Source organism: Cydia strobilella, chromosome 17 (genome assembly GCF_947568885.1).
Source record: "Cydia strobilella chromosome 17, ilCydStro3.1, whole genome shotgun sequence".
NCBI lineage: Eukaryota > Metazoa > Arthropoda > Insecta > Lepidoptera > Tortricidae > Cydia > Cydia strobilella.
In genome coordinates this window covers 1,862,851-1,882,819 of record NC_086057.1, presented here as the reverse complement: position 1 = coordinate 1,882,819, position 19,969 = coordinate 1,862,851, and the positions used below count along the sequence as shown (strand labels likewise).

At 37.4% G+C, this 19,969-nt stretch overlaps 1 protein-coding gene across 2 annotated transcripts; it reads left to right on the top strand.

Annotated features, from left to right (window-relative positions):
• The first annotated feature begins 924 nt into the window (after positions 1-924).
• On the top strand, positions 925-15,455 carry LOC134748843 (uncharacterized). Of its 2 annotated transcripts, XM_063683653.1 has the most exons (9): positions 925-1,301; positions 1,649-1,805; positions 5,431-5,476; positions 6,602-6,746; positions 8,037-8,168; positions 8,934-9,995; positions 10,962-11,097; positions 11,972-12,032; positions 14,694-15,455. In XM_063683653.1, the coding sequence occupies exons 1-8, from the start codon at positions 1,065-1,067 to the stop codon at positions 12,025-12,027; spliced, it is 1,971 nt and encodes a 656-aa protein (XP_063539723.1). In that variant the 5' UTR covers positions 925-1,064; the 3' UTR covers positions 12,028-12,032; positions 14,694-15,455. The 2 variants fall into 2 exon arrangements, with proteins under 2 accessions (XP_063539723.1, XP_063539722.1); XM_063683652.1 differs by lacking the exon at positions 14,694-15,455 and having other exon boundaries at positions 926-1,301; positions 11,972-12,078.
• The last annotated feature ends 4,514 nt before the right edge of the window (positions 15,456-19,969 follow it).

Sequence of the window (19,969 nt, the reverse complement as noted above, 5' to 3'; positions counted from 1 at the left end):
AAGATGTGTCTGGCGGACACATCCGTCAATGTGTGGCGAGAAATAGACACAGATGGGCAGCGCAGCGGGGGCATCCGGCGGACAAATCTGTGTCTATTTCTCGCCACACATTGACGGATGTGTCCGCCAGACACATCTTTCAGGCAGATCCGACGGGCAAATCCGTGCGTGTATGCCTAACGAGGATTCTATTTTAGAATCCTTCGCTTCGTTCAGGATTAAATGTACGCCCGCGCGGTAAATATAATGTCATTTTGCACCCTTGTGACACGTTAATCGTATCTTCGATGATCGCTTTCAATTGTTCACAGTCCAGTCTACAGTGGTTTCACTAAGATCCTAATCATTAGATCTAAACAGTGAGACTAATGACTACCCAAGTACCCAGATTTCTAATGGGGCCTATCTAACTGTCTGTCAGACCCTAACATTAACTGCAGGAGTTCTAATTGTTTATTGAGGGCGTTATTTATTTGCCTAACGCACTAGAGGTAGAGAGAGCTGCCTTACACTAGAGCAGGGGAACGCCCGTTAAAGGCTGGCGTCCATACTATCTTTGTCTTAAGGTCCCTCCACACTAGTACTAAGTACTAGCACCCAAAAGAAAAGGATGAGTATAGTTTTTTTTCTTCTTATTTACTGATAATTTGGTTTGACCAACTATATATTAGCAAGTTTAGCAACTTCATTGTCGCGTCTGGAATGGTCTTAAAGCCCGGACTACGCGGCGAGAAGCCGCGAACGCGTGTGGAGTCGATTTCGCTGATTAGCGAACTAGTCTCCACACTCGCGTTCGCGGCTTCACGCCGCGATTCGCGCACGAGTGTGGAGGGCCCTTAAGAAAGACAAAAATACGCCTCTGAAACTTCAACGTCAAAAATCGGCGTACTCGGCGTAGCGTAGGTAGCGTAGCGTGTAAAGGATAGAATAAAATAATACCGGCGTTGAATTAAGAATTTAGCAAATTTTTTTATTAGTGAAATAGTTTTTTTGTAAAACTGCATATTACTTTCTTGATAATCTATAAAGCTCAAGTCTGTTTACAAAGAATTAACTTGTGAAAAATGAGTAAAACCAATGGTCAAAATGCCAGTACAAAATCTAACACGAAAAGTGATAAAAAGATCAAAACCGAGAAACGTGATAGTAACACTTCTGAGGGCTCCAATTTAGATTCAGAAGATCAAGAGGTGGAAAAATTATATTCGGGAAAGAGAAAACACGAGATTCTTCCTCTGTTAGTATCAAATTTCCCAGAAAATTATGGTTTGGTAAAGATGACCGAGTTCTTGGTGAAAAAGGTAAGTGCTATAATTCTATTACAACTACTAGTTTGAATGTATACTGTATATGAGTTTTAGTTACAATCAAATCGATGCAGTTCATTGAAAATAAGGGTTGACATAAATGTGCCTTAGATTCCCCTTTAGCCCATAACTTTGAAATATAATCTGGCGACTATGTACCAGAAGACGCAGCAAGGGAAGGCCACAGACTAGATGGACCGACGATCTGGTTAGTCGCGGGAACCCATTGGTTGAGGGCAGCGAATGACCATTCGTTGGGGACATCCTTGGGGGATGCCTTTGTCCAGCAGTGGACGTCTTTCGGTTAAGATGATGATGTTTTTCTGTCATTTCTTTAACAGTGCGGGCCATGTGAAGTCAGCTTATCCGAGACTGGAGATAAGAAGGTAGTTGAGGCAATTTTTGAAAGTGCAGCATTAAGAGCGAAAGCTAAGAAGATCCTGGGGTCGCAGTCTATTGATAAATCCCAAATTAGGGTGGAATCACCATTAGTAGAAGGTAACATTAAAAGATATTCAAGTAGGTATAGCAACTTAGTTGTAAGTAATACATATTTCTACGCCGATAGAGGCAGAATATGACGCAGTAATTTGACCATCTTTGTACCATAGTCTATGAAATAAACATTTGTATTTGTATTTGTAAAATTATTTTCATTGTAACGGTCACATGGTCACATTGACCATGGGGAAAGCCTGTCTATAAGGAAAGATCGCCTATGAGCTCTATCATTGCTTTTAACTCTTGCGTCTGTCCTGGATGCTTCGCAATTCTTGTATATATCCAGGGCCGGATCTAGGGTAGAGCAAGTGGAGCGGCCGCTCTAGGCGCCGGGTGGCAAGGGGGGCACCAAAATGGCAAATGAGAAAAAAAAATTGTTTTAAAAGACGCGAGCGTTTTGCTTTTGGGTAAAAAGCTTCAACGTAGGATGCCAAAACCCTATTTCGCTCTACCCTGATCAAGGACTCGGGCCGGCACTGTATATATCTATTTATATTTCGGGGATCTCGGTAACGGCTCTAGAGATTTTGACGAAATTTGCTATATGGGAGTTTTCAGGGGCGAAAAATCGATCTAGCTAGGTCTTATGTCTGGGTAAACGCGCATTTTTGAGTTTTTATATGTTTTCTGAGCAAAGCTTGATGTCCCAGATATTTATTCTAAATTGCGTACATTTTTTTTACTGTGTTAGTTATCTTAGATAATTTTTTATATAAGTTTTGTTATTATTGGTTAACTATCTATCTATTAAGGTGGTTCGACTAGGTTACCCAAAGCTTAAACCCCGCTAGATGGCGTCACTTTCGCAAATTTTCAGGTTTTATTTTTTTGTGGAATAGTGTTGGTATCTGTATACTTAAAAATATGTTTAGCGCACTCTTTACATAAATATTGAACTATTATAATAAACATTGAATACTTCATTAGTGTAAAAAACACTTTTAAAGTCGACAGAGTGTTTCTGTCATGCTATTTCCTACTATTACTCACACATGCAAACAGTGTTTCCGTGATTGCTTGTAGTAGACAATTTCATGCAGTGTAAGTATGCTGCAATGGCGTTGCGGTATGTTCGTGGAAATACGTGCAAGAGGATTCGGGTTCGAGACTGGTACGTCAGGGGTACTTTTTTTTGTCCTTTTTGTGTTATCTTATGTTTCTTATACCTTTTATTCTTCGAATTCTTGTCCGATTCCGATATAACCGAAATATATTTCAGTGATATCGGAAACGGCTCTAACGATTTCGATGAAATTTGCTGTAAGGGGTTCGATCTAGCTAGGTCTTATCTCTGGGAAAACGAGCATTTTTGAGTTTTTACTTATGTTTTCTTTTTCTCCCAGATATTCATTATTATTAATAAATTAGTTTATAACATTTTATAAAAATATGTGACGTTTTGAACTAAAAGGTACCACATTGTCGGTTGTCGATTAGGTTGATTTCATTTTGAAGCTTTATGGAAATATGACAACAATAAGTAGGTACCCGTTTGGTTGAAAACGCCACATATATTGAAAACCTGACTTTCACAAATCTCACCTCTTTGGGTTCTTCCAACTCAGAAAGGATGGAGAATACTGACGATTCTTAGTAGCACTAGCCCAAGGAAGTCCAGGATTGTAAGTGTCAGGTATCAGTTTTTTTTTAAAGCGCTAAATATAGTTCTACAAGTAAAGCAATCCCTTACTGCCCAGCCTCTATAGTATTTTTCAAACTGGAAGGGTACGATGATAGATTTCATCTCCATACAATTTATAACCTAATAATGCCAAATGTTGCAAAATTATATTGAATTGAGATCTATCATCGTACCCTTGCAGTTTGAAATAGTTATTTACGATACAAGTGCGGAAAAGAGAAAATTCGAAACGAGTGGCGACAGATTAAAACACGACCGCAGAGTGTTTTAAATCGACACGAGTTGCGAATAACCTATTCGCACGTGTATCGTACAACGTTTTGCAGTACATATGGCCCTTTAAACTTTCGACATATGCATGAAAAGTGCTCTTTACGCACTAGGGCGAGAAAGTTGCACCATATGTACTGTAAAATACTTTTTAGTACATATGGTGCTACATATACGTTACCGCCCTAGTGCGGTAATTAGTACAATACGTGCATATGTCGAAAATGTAAAGGGCCATAATTATGTACTGTAAAACGTTGTACAATACACGTGCGAAAAGGTAATTCGCAACTCGTGTCGATTAAAACACTTCCTTCGGTCGTGTTTCAATTTATCGCCACTCGTTGCCAATTTCCTACTTTTCGTACTTGTATCGTAATGTACTAATAATAAAGTAGTAATTGTAAAATAAAATTAAAACTTTTTTTATATTTTTTTTTGGATTCAAGTAGGTACAGTGAGTAACAACATTGCATGGCCTTCTAATTATAACTATTATAGAAAACGGGATATTTATCATGTTTATTTATATTATTTATTTCTCGATATTTTGGCCGGTCTTGCAAGACCAGTCGTTGTGGAGATCCCTGGGGAGGCCTATGTCCAGCAGTGGATGTCTTGTTGGTGTAGATGGATTCACACAACAAATGAAATAACATTTTTTCATATTTGTTATCCGTAGTTGTCCCTGTACCTAAAAGAAAAATAATATCATGATAGCACAAAATCTCTAATGTTATAGGAAGAAAGATGAAGCAACAATATGGATTCTAATAAAGTTATCATTTACTTACCTAGTAATAATTGTGTTTTTCATTCATAGACAAAATTCCATAATTTTCATCCCCAGGAAATGTTTTATTTTACTTTATTGCAGTGAGGATGTCCTGATTTTTTCTGGCTAATGAAGGAAAACATTTTATTTCCAAGAATGCCTCTTCATTTTGCACAATACCTAAAAAAACCTAGAGTTAGTGACACATTGACTATTCGGCAACCAAAACAGTAATAATTACATTCTATAGGTATTGTTCACTGCTTATATCTACCATTACGGAAGAAGTGAGAATTATTTTCTGAAAAGATCGGCACGAGAAAATTACAATGTACAATGAAGGAATGAAACTGTACCTACCTTACGAAACTTCACCATCATGAATTCCGCTTCAATTGAGTCTGAATTTTTCTGGATTTTCGCGGACCAGAACACCGATGATTTTTGTAACTTGATTTAGACGTTGCTACATATATTATTATACTCTTTGCGTTGCTATCATTTTCAATTTATACAAACAAATTGATGTCACAATAAACATGACCCTAAGTGTCAGTGTCAACACTGTCAAATAAAAATGCACTAAACATGACGGCACTGCAAATCCTGCCAGGTCGGCCAGGCAACGTCGCCAACGTCATAGAGTGGCAACGCCGCACGCAACGTATTTGTACACGACATTTGTGACACACACATACGTAAAATTGATGAAAAAATTACGTTGATTTATGTATGATTTCTGTATGAAACAAAGTTTTTCTATTAATTTAGCGCAAACGAATATTCGAAAGTAGATAAATGAGCAAATATTTGTGTAGTAATAGTGTGTAGTGCCTTAATTAAAGCAGATTGAATTTTGTATGAAAATCGAACCACCTTAAGCCGTTTTATTCTGAGTTAGATTTGATATACTAATAATTGTTATTTTTATTTAGTTTATGAATCAGACCTGGAGGAAAATGAGGAACCACAAGCTAAAAGGTTAGTTTAATTTTTTTACCAGCTTCCAAAAAAGAGCTAAGTTTTTTTTTGGGTTAGGCAAAGATGTCTGCTAACAACAGGCATCTGTTATGTCTAAGCATAGAGGTAAAAATTCCCAATATTCTTTACCGTTTGAGCGCCATCAAGGGCCTGACACTCTTTGATAGAGAAATATAGCCTTATTGCGATTCCTATAAGAGGAAAGAGAAAATAGTGCCATGCTTTGTCTTTATCACCGACTGGGCATTTTTTCATGGTCAGGTTATGGCATCATAGCAAGGTGATGGTGAAATACCGAAATTTATAAGAGTGAAAGAGAAAAAGGATTATGCTGCCATACATGAAACTGTCAATACATGAATGTCTTTCTCTTACCCCTGTTCGCTCGGTTTCATGTCTATAAATACTTGTATATACTATGTCTATGATCGCCAAAGACGTCATCTGACGCGCGCATCTACAGCCAAATATCAACATTGTTAGGGTTCCATACCCGAAGGGTAAAAACGGGACCCTATTACTAAGACTCCGCTGTCCGTCTGTCCGTCTGTCTGTCTGTCACCAGGCTGTATCTCATGAACCGTGATAGCTAGACAGTTGAAATTTTCGCAGATGATGTATTTCTGTTGCCGCTATAACAACAAAAAATACGAGAAAGTACGAAACCCTCGGTGGGCGAGTCCGACAAGCACTTGGCCGGTTTTCAACCTTCGTGCGTTCTCACAAGTTTCACGATGACGCACCGTGCACGATAGGCGCGGCTATCAAACCGTTAATCACTGCTTCCACAGTTTTACTTGTATAACAAACCGGCCAAGTGCGAGTCGGACTCGCGCACGTAGGGTTCTGTACCATTACGCAAAAAAGGCAAAAAAAATCACCGTTTGTTATATGGGAGCCTCACTTAAATATTTATTTTATTTTGTTTTTAGTATTTGTGGTTATAGTGGGAACAAAAATAAATCATCTGTGAAAATTTCAGCTGTCTAGCTATCACGGTTCATGAGATACAGCCTTTTTTACCCTTTGGGTACGGAACCCTAAAGAACTATATGTTTTATTCTATTTTGATTGTAATTTTTAGTACAAAATAAAAACTAAAAATAAATAAAATGTTATTAACAGGAAGAAGGAAGGAGATGAAAAACCATGGGGTCTTGATATGGATGTGTGGCGGGCGGACCCCAAAGGCTATTATGGGGTCAGACCCCAGTACTTAGTTTCTTTGGGTATAGAGGGCTCACTTCAAAACTGGGTTTTGGTAAAAAATGTAAGTACCTGTGCTAGTTATTTTGGGCATTTTCCGCGTGTCCATTGTGCTTTGAAATTTTTCCATTTTTGTTGTAGTCATGTACTCTTCAATAATGGGCCATCTACTCTACTTAGCATGTTACATGACACATCATTTCTTTTATCAAACTGTGCCACTTAATAGTGGGAGAATAATTGTCCCATAGACTATCAGACAGAAGAACAACATAAAATAGTTATTTGTGCAACAAGAGAGGAAAGTTGGTTTTTCTTGCGAGTGTTTATTTCAAAAACACGAGATGTAAAATAACTTTGCTCTCGTGTTGCACACATAATTTTTCACCTCAGTAGTGAGAACATATTAAAGGTTTTTTTTTTTATCTGGTTTTTATGGAGGCTTTGGACACTCTAGGTGAACATGTCAGCCTCATGGGTGCTATCATAGTTCCCTACTCAAGGGAGAGGTAAAAAAAGTGGTAAACACTGATTGCTTTGTCCGATATAGGCTCTGCCAACCAACAATTGATCTGTCCATTGTGCATGGAGCCCAGACTACCAATATATTAAAGGTTAAAATGTATTTTGAATTACACAGAATAATACAGAAAAAAAAATTGTAATAAAAGTATGAAGTGGCAGTTCATGGCCTTCACTAAATCAAAAAGCTACTTTGTTTTGTTTCCCGACGAATCCGAAACATGTCGTCAAAAGCGATTAAAAATAATAGTGAGTGAAACCGTACTGATCTAAATATCTTTTATTGTTATACAGGCGCGATCAGATATATCGGAGCGGCGGCCGAGGTGTTCACAAATATCCGAACAAAGCCTCTATTATCAAGACATTGAAGTGCTAGTTCAGATATTTTTGATATATCTGATGGCGACTGTACAGCCGGTATAAGAGTACATAGATACTTCACTATTCTAACTACACTCAAAAGTCAAAGTTGTTAAATGTTCATTATGACATATGACCGTTTACCGTATGGAATTTAGCAAAGAAGTTTTAATTTCACTAGACTTATATTGACCGGGATATAGACCGTGATTACCTTTTGTATTGTTTTTGCGCTCCCGATATTTCGACGCAGTTACATGCATCTTGTTCACGGGTAAACTGAAGATAGCGGGTTGGTGTCAAAGTTGTGTAGACCGCGCTCGGTCTACCCTCATTCGGGAGCTCAAAAACAATACAAAAGGTAATCACGGTCTATATCCCAAACAATATAAGTCTAGTGAAACTAACCGTGAATCATTCAAAACTGAAGTTTTTATTTGTTATTAATGCGTATTTCCATTTACTTTAGTTCCGGTGCTCCAAAGAAGATCTAAAGGAGGTGTTGACCCTGGCGGGCGAAGTAGTAGTGTGTGTGGTGACCTTCGCTAATCCCAACTCGTACGCTCGAGTCATGTACAGGCACCCGCTTGAAGCTTTACAGGTAATCATTATAACTTTGGTAGCAAACAAGGCGGCACGATGGTACACAAACATTGTAGCCTGTTGGCATCAATAGGCAAGATGACAAATTTTCATTCAAGATATCAATCGATCAGGTTTATTTTTAGGATCAAATGTCTATATGTGACCCATTGCATTAAAGCAATACAAAAGTCAGAAATGATAGTCAAAGTCCGACAGTCGTACTTCACTCGCGAAACGCTCCTTACAAAACGATAAGTGAACGTGACGTCAAGGCCACTGAGAGACCATCTTAAATGTATGGACAAGACAAGAAAATTGCGTTTTTGCCGGTGAAATATAGCGTTTATGTATATAGTTGCCATACAATCTTTTTTTGGATAAAATGTAAGGAATCGAATGGTACGCTTATTTTTGGAAGTTAAAAAATAACTTAAATTATGAAACTTTCAAGTGCTGTATTTTTGTATTATTCCCATATATCTACATTGTTGCCCATTTGCTATCTACGATTATGTTACTAGAGATTTGTTATAAAATTCAACATGTGTCATCATCCCTATTGACGAAAGTTATCAGACCGAATCGTTCGAATTTAATCTAATCATCTCTTTCATCTTTTGTCTAATCAGACTTTTTTCTGAAAGTCGTTAAGGCAGCCGATTTCGAAGTTTTCAGGGGTGCTGAATTAGAAATATTTGCTTCGTCATGTTCATTTGATTGTCCTCCTCGTAAATAACTCAAGCTTCTATATTTCAACAGCACTATTTCTTTTTGGTTTCAGGCTGTTTCCATGTTAAATAATCAAAAACTCCATGGTGTCCCTCTAATCGTCCGAATAATAAAAACTAGTTGCACTGGCATTTTACCGAAAGGCCTCAACAGTATCGGCCCAGGCTTGGCTAAAAACGGTACACCTTTAAGAGACATTGTCAGACATTATGAAAGATTTGTCAAAGGCCAAGAAACTGAATTAAATAGCAGCTTATTTAGAACACCAAAAGAACAATGCCTTCACGATGAGGGTACCTATTCAAAGAGTGAAGACGATAAGAGAAAAGCTAAAGAAGCTTTAGAAACGCTGGTGTCTTTGGTCGCACAAGGAATGAAAGTGGACGATTTGATGACAGTACTGAAATCGATCAAAGGCAATCAAAACGTTAACTCTATAGTTGAGAGTTTTAAAGAAATTGACACGAAACCGTCCACACCTGATTCCCACACTAGTAAAAAGGAAGATAAGCCAAATTTGTCATTAGAAAAGAAAAGGAACCAGCCCAGTCCTGTAACCTCTAGTGAAAGCGGTTCAAGATCACCAAGTCCAGATGCTAAAAATACTAAAAAACCGCCAGAGAAAGCTAAAAAATCCCAGCAAATTTCTACAATCACGAATCGATCTATAAATACTGTTCGACCACCTGCTCCTAAACCTGCGCCTGTTAAACCTTGGTCTAAACCTGCACAGCCTCCCGCCCCAGGAACAACTTCTTTTAAAAGTGGACCGAATAAGCCGGGGCCTCGGGGTCCTCCGGTTCGTCCGATGTTTAATGCGAGAATGCCGGGCCCTATCGGTCCAATGTCAGGCCCCATGTCTGGTCCGATGCCTGGTCCAATAGGTCCAATGATGGGGCCAATGTCTGGCCCAATGCCCGGCCCAATGCCAGGGCCTATGCCAGGGCCAATGTCTGGTCCAATGCCCGGTCCGATGCCTGGTCCAATGCCCGGTCCGATGATTGGCCCTAATTTCTCCATGCCCGGACCCACCCAGAATTCATTTGGACCTAATGGACCAATGGGTTCTATTGCACCATCGACGGGATCAGAAGCGAAATTGCAGTTTAGTAACGTAAGTGTAGACATTTATTTAGCTTTATTGTATATTTTTTATTAGTTTTTTTTGTGTAATTTGACATTTACACTGGATATATCATACATCATACATCTCTAACAATGTATCTAATATTTTATTGATTCCATATTTGTAATTGTTTTTTGTAATTTTTGGTTAATTGTATTGCTTGTAAAAATTGACACGTAAAAGTGCCCCTGTGGCCTATTTGCTGAATAAATGTTTGATGTTGATGATGATCCTTTGCTTCGTATGTATGAATTTGATTCAAATCTAAAATAACATACTTTGCAAATTTTTTTTTTGGTCACTTTTTTATAGGTATACGGGTATTAAAGTATAAATTATGTCTAAAAATAAATGCTGTTTACGTTTCTCTATTAATCTTCTGGTGCTTTATTTCATGCATGGTGTAAAATAATTAATTTTAAATACAGTGAAACACCCTATTGTGTTCGGGTTTGTTAGAATTTTTTCGGGGAGTATTATTTGCCTGTTGCAAGAAAAGTACAGTCGGCGATAAAAGCTTGTATCAAAAATTAAATGTTTTACAGAAAACATATTCTGAGATTAAGAGTCCCCGGCAAGCTCGGCCGAATTGCGCCTTCCCAAACAAACGTAGTTCCGCTCTCATTTTAAAACTACGTGTTGGATTGTAATGAAACTTTGCACTTACAATGACATGAGGTATATCTAGGTCTGAAATTAGTTTATACAGCTCCAGTTTATAAAACAAACGAACTAGATCAAAAACAAGTTTTGTATGAAAAACTTAAATTCGCTTAATTTTTTGAACTATGGTATCTGAAGCTACATAAACTAATTACAGACATAGATATACCTTATCCTATTGTAAGTACAAAGTTTCAGAGCAATCTAGCTAGTCGTTTTAAAATGAGAGCGGAACTAGTTTGTATGGAGAACCGAGCTTGCCGGAGACCCTTCAGTTGTTTTCTCCTACAGTTGCCCCCGTCGACCACGTTCGCGTTGCTAAGCGAGAAGCTGTCTCAAGTGGGTCAGCTGCTGTCCATACAGTTCACGACGCCCGGCTGCGTGGTCGCCATGTTCGCTCACAGGGAGCATGCGGAGAGGTGTCGACGTATCCTTTATAAAAAAAAACCGGCCAAATGCGAGTCGGACTCGCACACTGAGGGTTCCGTACTTATTAGTATTTGTTGTTATAGCGGCAACAGAAATACATCATCTGTGAAAATTTCAACTGTCAGTGTACAGACAGACAGACGGACAGCGGAGTCTTAGTAATAGGGTCCCATTTTTTATTTACCCTTTGGGTACAGAACCCTAAAAAAAATATATATATATATATATATATATATATATATATATATATATATATATATATATATATATATATGTATATGTATGTATATATATATATATATATATATATATATATATATATATATATATATATATATACAGGGTGGCTAAAAATAAGTGAATTTCCGTCGCCAAGGAGGTTTTGGGAGAACTGAGCAACTTTTACTATGGCACCAACCACGAAATCGCGAAAAAAAATTGACCCTCATAGAAAATGGATTACGCAGCCATTCGTCAAATCCTTAATTCGTCAAGTTAGCCATTCGTAAAATCCTTGATTTGTCAAGTTAGACATTCGTCAACAAAACCCGGCGTAGTGCGAGTCGGACTCGCGCACGATGGGTTCCGTACCATTACGTAAATAAACGGCAAAAAAATCACGTTTCTTGTATGGGAGCCCCACTTAAATATTTATTTTATTCTGTTTTCAGTATTTGTTATAGCAGCAACTGAAATACATAATCTGTGAAAATTTCAACTTTCTAGCTATCACGGTTCATGAGATACAGCCTGGTGACAGACAGACGGACAGTGGAGTCTTAGTAATAGGGTCCCGTTTTTACCCTTTGGGTACGGAACCCTAAAAAGACGATTGAATGCATATTATTAAATTCCTTAATATATTATCACAGAGCAATTCGACCAATCCCGATTGGAAGGAAATCTGATTGATGTCAGATTCATCTAAAAAATGTAAGTATGTTGTTTACGTAACGTTTTCTTTTCGTCTTATACCTCTCGATAATAATTTTAAAAGTAGGGCACTTGACAATTCGCCGTACATTTTTGGGTTGACAGTACACAACTTAAAATAGGAATCTCTCTTTTAACCGCAGGAGGCCGGAGGTCTTGGGTTCGAAACCCGGTAATCGGTTTTGTGTTATGGGTATTTTAGTAGGTAAGTGTATCGTCGCCTAATATCTACCTAACGACTAATGTAACCATAGTAGGCACAAAACAATCTTTGCTCAGTTTAGGAATACAATACAAATCCTCTTTATTGCACAACCTCAGAATAAATGTAAATGGAAACACAAAAAATACATGAAGACAGAGGTAAACAACAGGCGGCCTTATCACTAAAGAGCGATCTCTTCCACACAACCTCCATAGATCCTTGGATAGATCGGTTTATAAATAAATAAATAAATAAAAATAAAACATTTCAGACAAAGTCCATACATGGTTAAAACATTAAAATCTTATACGATTTTTCTAAAATGATTTTACGCCAAAGACTAATCTGTTAAAGGAAAGCCATTGTGTCTTTTATTCGAGTCAACTCCCGTATAAGACACGTGGCAAAGCAACTTTAACATGTCCAACTCAAGTCTGGGTTGTCTGTGTCTTTGTCTTGTTGTTTTCAGTTTATTATTTAACTTGTATCCTCTTGTTATTATGTTAGTATGTGTGGGCTGAAACCTGGAGGCTGGATTAGAATTGCTTCGCGATCGATAGCTGAGACACTGATAAAAAAAAAAATGAAAAATGAAAAAAATGTTCATTGGTTGTTTACAAGTAGTTTAATATCACCATATGTAGCCGCCGCGCGCCGTGCAGGTCTCGACCACAAATAAAAAGACTTCGATTTGAAGTAAACGTGTAATCTTGAATATATACGTCGTGCTGGTTACGAGGTACAGTTGACGAAAACGGTTAAAGGTATAGAAGTGGTGGTAATGGTATGGAGGCTGATGCGAGTGATTAAGCTAATTTGAACAGCACAAAGGTACTTACAGCATGGGATGGGATCTTCTTTTAAGCATTAGATATGCTTGTGACAGAAAACCCAGCTCTTCCGAAATCGCTAAATACTACTAAATACTAGATTTAAAGACACAAACTGATCTGATGATGGAGACGGAAACTGGCCATAGGAAATAGGTGATAACTAATAAAATAACCCAGTTTCATTGATTTTAAGGTTAGCAAACGTCAGGATTTTTGGTCCTTTGTCAGGATATCGGGGGGAAGCTTTTTTTCTAGAAATCTCAACCACTAGAACTTAGCTAAAAGTTTGGAGTTGGGTAGAGGAAAGGGAAGGTTATACTATAGCTAGCTAATAGATATAGCATATGTTGGCGAGTTAATGGGCTTAGTGGTCCACGTGACAACTGCCAGTAGGACTAGTTTTATTACCTTCGAAAATATGCCTAAAGGTTTTCTTGGCAAAAACGAGTGCTTTATAAACAACTTCAAGATACGGATTTCTAATTTGGGGATGGGTGTATTTTTGGAGGAACCATCCAGGAAATGTCAGAATTTTTAGGGTTGCGTTCGGGGGCTGACAAAAGTCAGGATATTACATTTTTTATATGGCAACCCAAATTGAGTTTGGGTTTCATGATGAGTTGAGTAGTAGTTAAATTAATTAAAGTACAGTCGGTGATAACAACTTGTATTAAGTTTGTAGTAAGTCGATGTTACTTTTAATAAAAAAAAAAAGAAGTGCACAGTAATTTCCTGAGTCAGGACTCAGGAAAAAACAAGTGCACAGTGCCTGAGTCAGGACTCAGGACTCAATAATGTTAGTTTTTTTTGAGGGTCTGGGTGAATTAGGTACTGAGTCGACACATTAAAAATTTACGAAAACAAGTGCACAGTAATTGCCCGAGTCAGGACTCAGGACTCAATAATGTTAGTTGTTTCGAGGGTCTGGGTGAATTAGGTACTGAGTCGACACATAAAAAAATTACGGCGAATTATCGGTGTAAATAGATTGATGATTTTTCAATTGGGCTATTGGCAAGATATAAACTTGATTAGATAAGATTACTTATATACAGATGTTTTGATGTAGAATTATTGCTACTAATGAATACAGTATTTTTAATAATTAATTTTAATTTTATTTTAATAAGTATATTACATTGGTTGATACATAGGAGTGAATAAGTTTTTAAGTTGCATTAAGATGATATGGTTAAAATGCCAACAAATAATATTTTATTATATCTATTCTAAAATTAAGAGTTTTTGGTGATGATGATACCTGACTTGGTATATTTAGATTTTTTAAACCTTGATTGAATATATGCATTATTAGTTTTTATTTAGTTTTAAGTTATACTTGACAATGACCTAACTTTTATGGTTAACAAAATTGTTTCAAGTACCTACATAAAAATTTTAGTTATTACTTAAAACTAATACTAATGTGAGTTGTTATATTTCACTTGTTATTTAAAAAGTTAGGCAGGCGGCAAAATTTTAAAGGTGATTTCAAAATTTCCAATAATGTTACCTATATTTATCTTGTAATTTTATACAGTATCTTGTCTATGGACTTAGTTTTTCTTATATTGGAATCACATTACAATCATTATAGATTGTAAGATAACAAATAATTTTCAGATGCAGATGTTTTTGACTTTATCAACCATGGTGGAAAGCTGAGTTTATCAATTTCAACCTTTAAGGAATAGATATAAAGTCGAAAGTGTGTCTTTCTATTACACATAGCGTTACATACACATTGTGTTATTCAGTGCAGTGATCTTTTTATATCTGAGTTATAAAGATTATAAATTAAGTTTATTATTCACATAAAGTAGGTAAAGTAGGTTATACACACTACTACAAATAGATTAGATTAGATGATTTATTTCATGAAAGACAATTACATTATAAGTTTGCATTAATGTCAAAAATATTAATTTCTATCATGATCATCAAAATAAAAATAAAAAATATTTTTTTTTCCTCAGTTCGTCAATGGTTCGATTATATAATATAATATATATGATAAACATATAAGTTTTGTATAAATGTGTTGTGTTTAGTGATTTTGGTCGATAACTTAGTATTGTTTTACTTAGTTTTAATTCGTGCGGAATGATGAATGCTTGAAATGAGTCTTTATGTTTGATAGGTAATTACTATAGGTATGTATAATTGCATATTAATTATAAGTTGGTTAGAGCTCTTTTAAACTTCTTATATCCATACCTAATTGCTTAGTGGTTAGTGTGACTATTACCTAAATATTTAGTTTTTAGTGTTTAAGGTCTTCTGACATTAACGTTTTTGATCAGCGATTCTATATTGATTTTTTGAGTTGCGAATGCCGAAACCTCGATGATTTGTTGCTCATAGAAATAATTAAATAATCATCGGTCAAAAATGAGAGAAATTACTTAAATAAAGTGAATTAAAATAAATTAAAGTAGTTTCATTAAAAAAACACTCAATCACCTAATACCTGTATCGATAAAAAAACCGGCCAAGTGCGAGTCGGACTCGCGCACCGAGGGTTCCGTACTTATTAGTATTTGTTGTTATAGCAGCAACAGAAATACATCATCTGTGAAAATTTCAACTGTCTAGCTATCACGGATCATGAGATACAGCCTGGTGACAGACGGACAGACCGACGGACAGACGGACAGCGGAGTCTTAGTAATAGGGTTCCGTTTTTACCCTTTGGGTACGGAACCCTAAAAAATGATAGGATAAGTACAGTCACCTGCAGCGATATGATACTCTTCGAAGGCCGTAAAAATATGTAACACTCTCTTATGGCTCTACAAATAAGATCGTGTCAGATATTTTTTGCGGTCTTCGTTGTGTCACATGTGTGGGAATCGCATTGGAATAACATTGGTTGTAATCCAGCGGAGCTGTTACTGTAACCAATAGAGATGCCCCGAATAGTGATTTTGGCCGAATACCGAATATTCGGCCCCTCTCGGCCGAAGCGCCAAATATTCGGCATGACATGCGAACATTTTGAGTCACAATTATTATGAAAACTGTTCGCCAACAAAGCACAACGTTTGCTAGGATATTTTTTTTGTTGAACTGAATGAATGAATGTAGTTGAGTCAATCTAATCAGACCCATAATAAAAATAAAATATTTTGTAATCAACAAATGCTCAAAAAAGGGTTTTCGCATTTAACAACTTTCCAAGAATACATATTGAATACATACCTATATCTAATTTTTGGTTATTTTTATTGTGTAGGTAAGTTTTCTTTTTAGGTAGGCGCAAGCAAGTGGCGCAACAGATATTCGGTATTCGGCCGAATAGTAGGCACCATTTTGCCAAATACCGAATATTCGGCAAAGTGGCCGAATACCGAATAGTTGCCGATATATTCGTGGTATCTCTAATAAAAAACAATCTGTATTATTGAGGAGCTACGTTGTAACGTAAGCTTTCCTTTTAAATTGGTTTAAAGGGCTCGATTCGACAGCAAATTAATACAGCACAACCATCATTCGATTTTAGACCTTACTCTCCTTATATTAAGGTTTACAAGTGCCATTCGTAGTTTCGTGTTTACAAAATTACGGTGTATTGGGGAAAAGGGTTAATCCAGGGATGGAGATTTCCGCCTATAGTATCAGTATATATCCCTTCAAATGGAAGGTAAGTTAAGATAGCTAGGAACTTGTGTACGAAGTATCATTTGATATTTATACTCATCCCTTTTCGGTTAAGCTATTTGTATGAGATGCATGTAATTTTACCTAGACTTAAGAAAATTGAGTGCCCTGACAGGGTGTCATGTACCTACCATCCTCAAACTGTAACACCTAATGTATTATGAACATGACTGCAATACAATAAAGAATAAAGCTACTGTCCGCGCGCCAATTCCGTGCATTCGGAGGTCGAGGAAGTGGGAGAGTGTGTACGTACTTTTGTACACCACTCGGTCATGACGCCCAACATTCCTAACATTCCTCATCCGTGCACGGAATTCGCGAGCGGGCAGTAGGAATAATGCGCAGTTTCTTTGGGTTGAAAGATCATCATCATCAAGGTGGCCTTTTGGTGCTAATCTTGGATGTTGGCCTCTTCCCTCTTCATCCACTCCTGTCGTTCCTGTGCCCGATTCATCCAGTCCCGACCTCCGTGTCGTCGGATGTCGTCCACCCAGCGCTGCGGTGGTCTACCGCTCCTTCGGGTGTCCGCTCTGGGCCAAGATCAGATAGCAGTCTTCTTATCTGTTTGTCTGTTTATTTGACCGCGCATCACGTGAAAACGGCTGAACGGATTTTGATGCAAACTTTACTAATCTGTCGAAAAAATCCACGGCCAGGTTATAGGCTATGAAAATTTGAGAAATTTCACCCCTAACGGGGTTAAAAAGGGGATGAAAGTTTGTATGGGGTTCAAGATTTATTTTAAGCTAGCAATTTGAAACTTCGTAAAAACATATATTATTGAAATACAAGAAAACTAATTTCAGCAGACAGTAAAAATTAGTGCCGTACGCCAATTCTTGGGTTAGAATACCAAAACGGCCCTGGGCCAGGAAAATCTTGAAGGGAAAACGCTATGATTACTGAAGAAGGAGGGTATCCTTACAAAACGCGTTGGCTCCAGAAAGAACCTTACCTAGAGGTGTACAAAAAAATTGCGAATCCACATTCCTTGTAATTTATGTCATAGTGATTTTCACACAATGGGCGCTTTTCATCTCAGCATTGTATATTTTCGAGGATTGAGGCTTCATACCTGGTACCTAATGTACAGAATGATGTGTAAATAGGTACATAGTGCTCTGAGAGAGCTCATCAGTCTCTGTCGCATATATCTCGCCACTTAATTCTCTCCTACGATAACGGAATGGATACATCTTACACGTCATACCCACCTACCTATTTACTTTTCACATCACCAATTCGAAAAAGGGCTTTTTCTTCCCTGCTAGGAGGGATCAAAGTAACACTTTTCTGTTCTAGGACAAATAATATTTTTAAACATTATAATTACCTCATAGGTGATGTGAAAAGCAATATGTGTCACATGGTAGCAAAATTATTTCCATCTTGGGCGTAACACACTTGAATCCCTCACTACGCTCAGGATTCTACTTTAGAATCCCTCGCTACTCTCGGGATTCTATTATAGAATCCTTCGCTTCGTTTAGGATTCAATTGTACGCCCTCGCCGTAAATATGTCATTTTGCTCCCTTGTGACACAATCTACTATTTCATCACACTCGCTCAGTAAATGTGGAATTGCACGCAGGCAGATGATGTATTTCTGTTGCCGCTATAACAAAACATACTAAAAACAGAATAAAATAAATAGTTAACTGGGACTCCCATACAACAAACGTGATTTTTTTGCCGTTTTTGCGTAATGGTACGGAACCCTTCGTGCGCGAGTCCGACTCGCACTTGGTCCGTTTTTTTTCTACATCCCCAGACTCAAATGCAATATCAAATCAAAATCACATTTTTAAAGTTCAAATGCCGCAGTGGGTTGTGAGAAAAATGGCCGACACGGCGGGCTTGTTAATGTTAGCGATCAGGGAAAATTCCGCGTATCTCGCATCCAGAGATGTCGGGAACACGTGCAAACACTGTTTTCAAATACTGATGGATATGTTATTCAGATAAATACATTGTAAGGAATGGAAATTTCACTGAAGAGGGGTATGGGCACTGTGAATGTCATCTCTCTTTGTGTGGTAGGGCTCAAATATGTCCTAATTAAAATTACATTTAAAATCGGGTCTATCGCGAATTTATTTTGTTACCTTTATTTACCGACGTTTCGACACAGGTTTCACCAAAGATAGATATAACTCCGTAATAGATAGATACAGTCTAAGGAAAAAACGTGCCTCGAAAATCAAGAAAATTTGATTCTCGTTCAGAGGGCGCTACTAGTTTTGGCCTACAGTCGTATAGATGGCGTTGACGGTTTCGTTTGTTATTTAACAATTTTAACGCATATCAGTGAAAGAACATGGGTTAAAACCATAAAAATAATTAATGCAAATAAAAAAAATCATTTATCTATATTTAAATACATTCTATCATATTTTTATAAATCTTCATTTTTAGTTTTAAAGTGTGTCGACAGATGGCAGTGAATTTACTGGGGTTACAAAATTTACTATGACAGTACCGCTCTAGTATAAGTTAAGTTTCACTAAATAAATTCGCGATAGACCCGATTTTAAATGTGATTTAATATGTGTTCAAAACGCGAAAGTTTTAAATGTTAAATATGTCCTTACCTAGCTTACTGAAAACCGCTAGACCCTACTCATAGTGTTGTGTTCGTACCGGTGAGTAAGGTTGCCAGAGCTCAACGAGGGTGCGGAGTGTTAGGGTCAGCGACCTCTGGAGTTACAGGCGTCCATAGACTACGGAGACCGCTTACCATCAGGCGGGCCGTATGCTTGTTTGCCACCGACGCAGTACAAAAAATATATAGGGTAGGGTAGGAAACAGTGGCTCGGAAATATATAGCCGGGTACAGTGGCTCACTCAACCTAATTCCAACTAGAATTCCAACAGAACAATTCCAAATAGAGGCGATATTGGGGCGACAGAGCTAGTGTTCGAACTGCCACTGTTTCCTACCCTGCCCTAATATAGAACTTATGGGGGTTTTCAGAATAAATCAACTTTTGGTTTTTTAGACTCGGAATCACGAGTACTATTGAATGAGACAAAGAAAAAAAGTGTCCCCAGTTTTTCATACAAATTTTGGGTGTCAGTTTTGTAACGGTCCATACATGTACCGTGATATCCATGTAGGTATGTGAAAATGACATGACATTTTCATGGGGACATTTTTTTTAAAATCGATAGTCGTCGTGATTCAGAGTAGAAATAACCCAAAAGTTGATGGATTAAAAAAAAGCTACACAGTTAT